Below are 6,000 nucleotides of genomic sequence, written 5' to 3' on the forward strand. Positions count from 1 at the left end.
GGGGGTCCCCAGGACCCACTTTGAGAACCACTGCAGTAAGTGATTTACCCAAAATGCTAGTGGTAATGTAAAGTGAAAATAATAGTGTGATTTGGCTACAAGTGTTCATTTTATTCTGAAAGTGTAAAGATTTACCCTTAACACTCATGATTTTACTGTGTCTACATACCGCAAAACGACAGATGAAAGGAAGGGTGTGGAACCAAAACTAAGCTTAACAATTGAAGTTAGTACAACAAAAAGATAGTACAACAATAATAATACTACAATTGAAGAGGACATTTTGACATTGTGTTTGACATTTGAAAAAAAGACCAATACCAGCGCCAGTACATGCCATTGTCTATTCACTGCTTTGGCCATTATATCTACATGTATATTATCTATCTATCTATCTATCTATCTATCTATCTATCTATCTATCTATATATATATATATATATATATATATCAAACTGTAAACCATTTTCATAAACCACTTAATGGCTGCATTTATAGACTTTATCCATGTGTTTGCATTTTGTCCACCAGTATGGTCCATTAAGAGGACAGTTGTACTCTCCTAATAGCTCATGCTGTTTAGAGGCAATAAACTCAGTGACTTAAATGACAACAAACACTTAAAATCAATCACCATGATGGATGGGTGACTGATGATAAATCTATCCCAATGTTTTCCCTGAACAGGTATACGATTGGCTTTCATTGGTGTCCAATAACGGGTGCGGTGCATTATCCTTAAGGCCAATGCCCAGTGACATGTTACCCCAACCCACATCCTCAGCTCAGTAGAACTGTCATCAACAGCTCAAGCAGATAATTTACATATCAGATAATAATACAAAAACAATAAATACAGCATCATATCATTTAAAACTAAAAAAGCCAGGGTTTCATTCCAAGGTATGGGAGACAACAGGGAATGATCATTTATACCAGTGGTTCTCAAAGTGGGGTCTGGGGACCCCCCGGGGTCCTTTAAGTGGTTCCAGGGGGTCCCCAGCAATTTCAAAAATAGCTAAAATAGCAGACCTACAAACTCACAACGTGTTGGTTTATTCAATAAGATTTTACCAACTAGTAGGTAATCCAATGAGAGAATGTATAAGAATGACTATTAAGATCATATGTTTCTCTCTCCCCTCTAGTGTACTGTAGACATATGTATACTGTACTTGGGGATAAGGGCATCTTCTGTTTCAGCAACTTAAATAAAATACTTTTCTTTTAATGTCATTTAAAACAACTTTAATTTGACTGTACAATTGTAACTGTAGATCATCTGAAACACAAACCGTTGACCACATCTCACTGGTAAAAAACACAATAATTGAACAACCTTTTACGGTCATTCATTTGGATACCCTGTGGTAATAACTTCAACAAGTGTTGAAGTGATTGTTTTTTCCCCATGAATTCCCTTAGAATCAATTACCAACCCTCTCTTCACCAGCTGGAACAATAACATCAACATCAACTCTGTGTGTGTGTGTGTGTGTGTGTGTGTGTGTGTGTGTGTGTGTGTGTGTGTGTGTGTGTGTGTGTGTGTGCACGTGCGCGTACAGTATTTAACCACTTGAGACATAATCACGAGCATCGGTTCTTTCTTTTCCGCTTATTGATTTAACTGCTTCCCTCAAATAGCCTCTTCCCAGGAAGCTATTAATGGAAACCTATTATCTTTTCTGTTACTACAGGTCTCCGATAACATAGACTGATGTCACATTATTAAGGTGGATATCTCTTACGTTACATCAACCTGCTGAAAAACAGGGAACGCTCTCTGTTCATCTCTGCAGCGCTGTGAACAAACAGGCGATCGCTGAACTTCTATGCAAGTTTCAGCCAGTGCCCCCTGCGATGATGTCTAGACAACGTTGTCTGGCACCTCTCTTGATTGATTCTGTGAGGTTACGTTTTTTTAAATGAACACTATGGAATTTACGGTGTATTTTCAGGGCAGGGAAGGCCATCTACACTTGCTAAAATCTCACATCTGGTTGTTGTACAGTGCAATGCAATCGCACAGTCTTGTAGTGAAGGTCACAGGCCGGCTCCCCTGGTGTAGTAACGGACGAAGAGCCTTGACAAAGGGGTGCAGAGATAATTGCTGAGGGAGGGGTGCAGTTGGCGATGTATATATCATTCACTAACCTGAAACAAGTGTGTGTGTGTGTGTGTGTGTGTGTGTGTGTGTGTGTGTGTGTGTGTGTGTGTGTGTGTGTGTGTGTGTGTGTGTGTGTGTGTGTGTGTGTGTGTGTGTGTGTGTGTGTGTGTGTGTGTGTGTGTGTGTGTGTGCGCGCGTGCGTGCGTGCGTGCATGCGTGCGTGCATGCGTGCGTGCATGTGCCAAGCTAGGTATGTGAGAGAATATAGGTGGAATCATTTCAATGGATTCTATGCAACTTCATCTCCTTTAACCACTTAAGCCCTATATATATTTTGTTGTACAACAAACAGCGAAAATAGCTGATCTACAAGCTCACACTACATCACAATGTAAGGTGTTGTGAGAGTGCAGATACAGTATGCCTTGTACTGTAGATATAACCCTGCCTGTCAAAATATGACAGGCAGGGTTAATGTGGCTAACAGTTTTAGTGACAGTGTATTAAAATAACAGAGACACACTGTGTGTAAGCACATGCAATACACCTGTACACACTTGTGCACACACCCACACATACAAATGCAACATGCAAAACCGTAAACACACATTCTATGAATACAAATTATGAATTTGTTTGCAACTCATCGAAACAGAATATCCCAAATACTTATTATACACTGTAAAATCCAAATCCATTTGTACAGTCTCTCCAGTTACAAATTGATAAATTAACACTGTGATTTTAGTGACATTTAGTTAGTTGTCATAGTATTATTGCATTGGCATGGCTTTGGACAAGGAATGACGACGGTTGGAGTGAGGATTACGTAAATACAAACTTTGCTTTCCAGATGACAGATGGGTTGACAGACAAAGCATTTATAAATATATATATATATATATATAATGTTTTCACTACGTATGGAACTGTGGCTATACTATTGCATGGTGATAATGATGCCAAGGCAGGTAGTTTCCCATTCTTTCACACAAAGCATCAGATGACTGTAATGTCACTGCATAGCTAGTAATTACAATGCTGCAGAGATATTGCTGTCTGCTCCAAAATTCAAAATAGGCTATTTTCAGCTCTTTTACAATTGCAACTCCTGGAAAGGACGCATGTTTCATGTATTTAGGAGAGATTATCTTGCGTGGCTGTATGAAGATTCAATTTGACCTACCCAAGAACCTGCTACATGTAGGCTGCAGGTTTGGGCAGACAGACTGCAATTAAGTTAATTACAAGGCATGTGTAGCCTTTAAGACACCAGTCCTTAAATCTGCAGCAAAACATTTAATTGCATAATGAGTGATTGGTCATTTTGGAAAGAAATAATTCAATCTCGGGTAGAGTGTGATCTCACATGTCCTGCTGACCAGCAGTGACCCTTTTTTTTTTATAAACGTCACCGACAAGATTATTTAGCCTGTGCATAACTTCTAGCCTATTAACTAAATAATACAGTGAGTCAAAAAATTTTCCCTGAATAGGTGTAGGCAGTCTAATTTCAAGTAATTAATTGCATTTCAATGTAGATTGTATAGGCTATAATGACTTAAACGTTCGTTTGCATTTCTTAAAAAATAAATAAACTGATGTTAAAAATACATTTTAAATGTATGTATTTATATAGTAAGCCAGCCTACTGAACTCTTAGATAAACTTCGGTATCAGACTATGATAAGTGTCTAAATGGACTAAGTGGTGTAAAGTACATTTACTCAAGTACATACCATTTTGAGGTACTTTTACTTTACTGAAGTATTTCCAATTTTCAATACTTTTACTTCTACTCCACTATATCTCAGAGGCAAATATTGTACTTTTTACACTACAATTATTTGACAGCTTTAGTTACAAGTTAGACTACTTTGCAGATTTAGATTATTATCACAAAACACACATTAACCACTTCTGCCCTGCTAAATATAGATATATTTCGGCCATTTGTATACATTTTGAACATGTGAAATGGGACATTCTGCACAATGATAGCCATGGTTCACATGACGCTTGTATGTTTCAGGGCTAGCACAATGAGTGCTTTTACTTTTGTTACTTTAAGTATATTTTGATGCCAATACTTTTGTACTTTTTACTCAAATACATTTTGAACACTGGAATTGCATACCTGTAAGTAATTTATTGCAGCATTGATACTTTTATTTAAGCAAAACGTGTGAGTACTTCTTCCATCACTGGACACCACCCTGTAGGCTACTGCCTGCCTCTTTGTTCAGCTCAGCTCAGGTGATACTAGGCTGCATAAAATGCACCTACCGTTTCTCTGTGGCAAAAATGCACCTACCGTTTCTCTGTGGCCGAACAGGGCAGGTCCGTCCGCCAATAAGCCCCAAAACTGCAGCCAATCTATACTTCAAAGTGAGTGTGATGCTGTAAATTGCACAGGTAAACTACACTGTTCACGATTGAAGTTATACAATAGTCTACCAAATAAAAGATAATACAATAAAAATGAAATGAAACGCTCGGCGTTAGCTGGGCAAAAGCTGCAAGAGCATTTCGTAATCGGGTATTATAGCCGGATTGTGGGAACTTAATCCGTGTTTCCCTCCCTTCTCGTCAATGTATAAATGCTGTGTATAATAGTGTGGTTCGGGCCGCCTTCGCAACGCGACTGACTGACTGGTGACTGCCCTTCCCCATCCAGGCACAGTGCTCTTTGAGAAACAGCCAGTGTTGCCAGGTTTGCGAGAGAAACAAGCAACGAGACGAGGTCTATGAAAACAAGCCCAAAAGAAGCGACTAATAGGCTACGGCTATTTGAAAATAGCCGATCTACGACCTTGTAGATCTGCTATTGTTTTTATTTATTTTTAAGAAGAAAATCATCTTGGATAAAAAAAAAGGTGGAATTTTGAATTAAAAAGAAAAACATTTTAACAACACAAATCTTGTATGGGGGGGGTCGGGGGGGGGGGTCTGTGGACATGGAAATGTTTGAACACCACTGGTTTAAACAACATTTAGGAAACAAGCCCAAATAACAAGCAATTTAGAAACATGCCCAAAGTCGCTTATAGTAAGCAGACATGGCAACCCTGGAGAGAGAGATAGAGAGACAACGAGACGAAGCGAGCAGAGAGAGAGAGAGATGATCTGCAAGCGCACGGCGCTCTGAACGACGTGGATGCGATGCAGCTACACCATTGTGACGTCAACGACCCCGTTCTATTTATAGCGCGGCGTAAGATTTCATTCAGGAAAACAACAAGGTGGGGAGAGAGAGAGAGAGAGAGAGAGAGAGAGAGAGAGAGAGAGAGAGGGAGAGGTTGAAGGAGAGAGAGAGAGAGAGAGAGGTAGAGGTTGAAGGAGAGAGACTGAGCGAGAGAGAGAGAGAGAGAGAGAGAGAGAGAGAGAGAGAGAGAGAGAGATAGGGAGGGAGAGGTTGAAGGAGAGAGGGAGAGGTTCAAGGAGAGATAGAGAGAGAGGGAGAGGTTGAAGGAGAGAGAGAGGGAGAGGGAGACGGATGGTCGAAAGGAGTGACTATAGTGAGCAAGGTGTTTGCTGTGATAGTTACAGTGTAAACATTGTGTTGTGTGTGACACTGAGGGTTCTCGGAAGTGTCCTGTTCGACTGTGACATGTTGACCGTTAGGCCTAGTAAGAAAAGCCTGAGAGAATGTGATTTCCCCCTTAAATAAAAACAAAACAGACAACAAAACAGACAATTAGATAGAACAGAAACGGTATAGAGCAGACAAGTTTAGCTATCTGTTTTCTGAATGGTTCTCTGTCTGATCCATAAACGTACAATGGCCACACTGCTACTGGCACTGACATTACATAGGCCTACTACAATGAACATTCAACATAATGTACAACAATTTGCTATTCGAACGTTGTCTACATGGCCCTGATATAAGT

General features: G+C 39.8%; 1 protein-coding gene across 3 annotated transcripts in view; it reads right to left on the reverse strand.

Moving 5' to 3' along the window:
* The window catches only part of rhobtb1 (Rho related BTB domain containing 1), a 40,734-nt gene extending 36,022 nt beyond the window's left edge, over positions 1 to 4,712 (reverse strand). The window contains exons 1-2 of one of the 3 annotated variants that reach the window (XM_084079059.1): positions 4,422 to 4,712; positions 1,995 to 2,083 (exon numbers count right to left, since the gene is read on the reverse strand). In XM_084079059.1, coding sequence (XP_083935185.1) covers positions 1,995 to 1,996 — 2 coding nt within the window. In that variant the 5' untranslated portion in view covers positions 1,997 to 2,083; positions 4,422 to 4,712. Of the gene's footprint in view, positions 1 to 1,945; positions 2,084 to 4,421 lie in introns of all 3 variants that reach the window. The other 2 variants (XM_084079060.1, XM_084079061.1) reach the window with 2 other exon arrangements.
* Between the last annotated feature and the right edge of the window lie 1,288 nt (positions 4,713 to 6,000).

This window comes from Gymnoscopelus microlampas, assembly GCF_963454915.1.
Source record: "Gymnoscopelus microlampas genome assembly, chromosome: 14".
In the NCBI taxonomy this organism is placed as follows: Eukaryota; Metazoa; Chordata; class Actinopteri; order Myctophiformes; family Myctophidae; genus Gymnoscopelus; species Gymnoscopelus microlampas.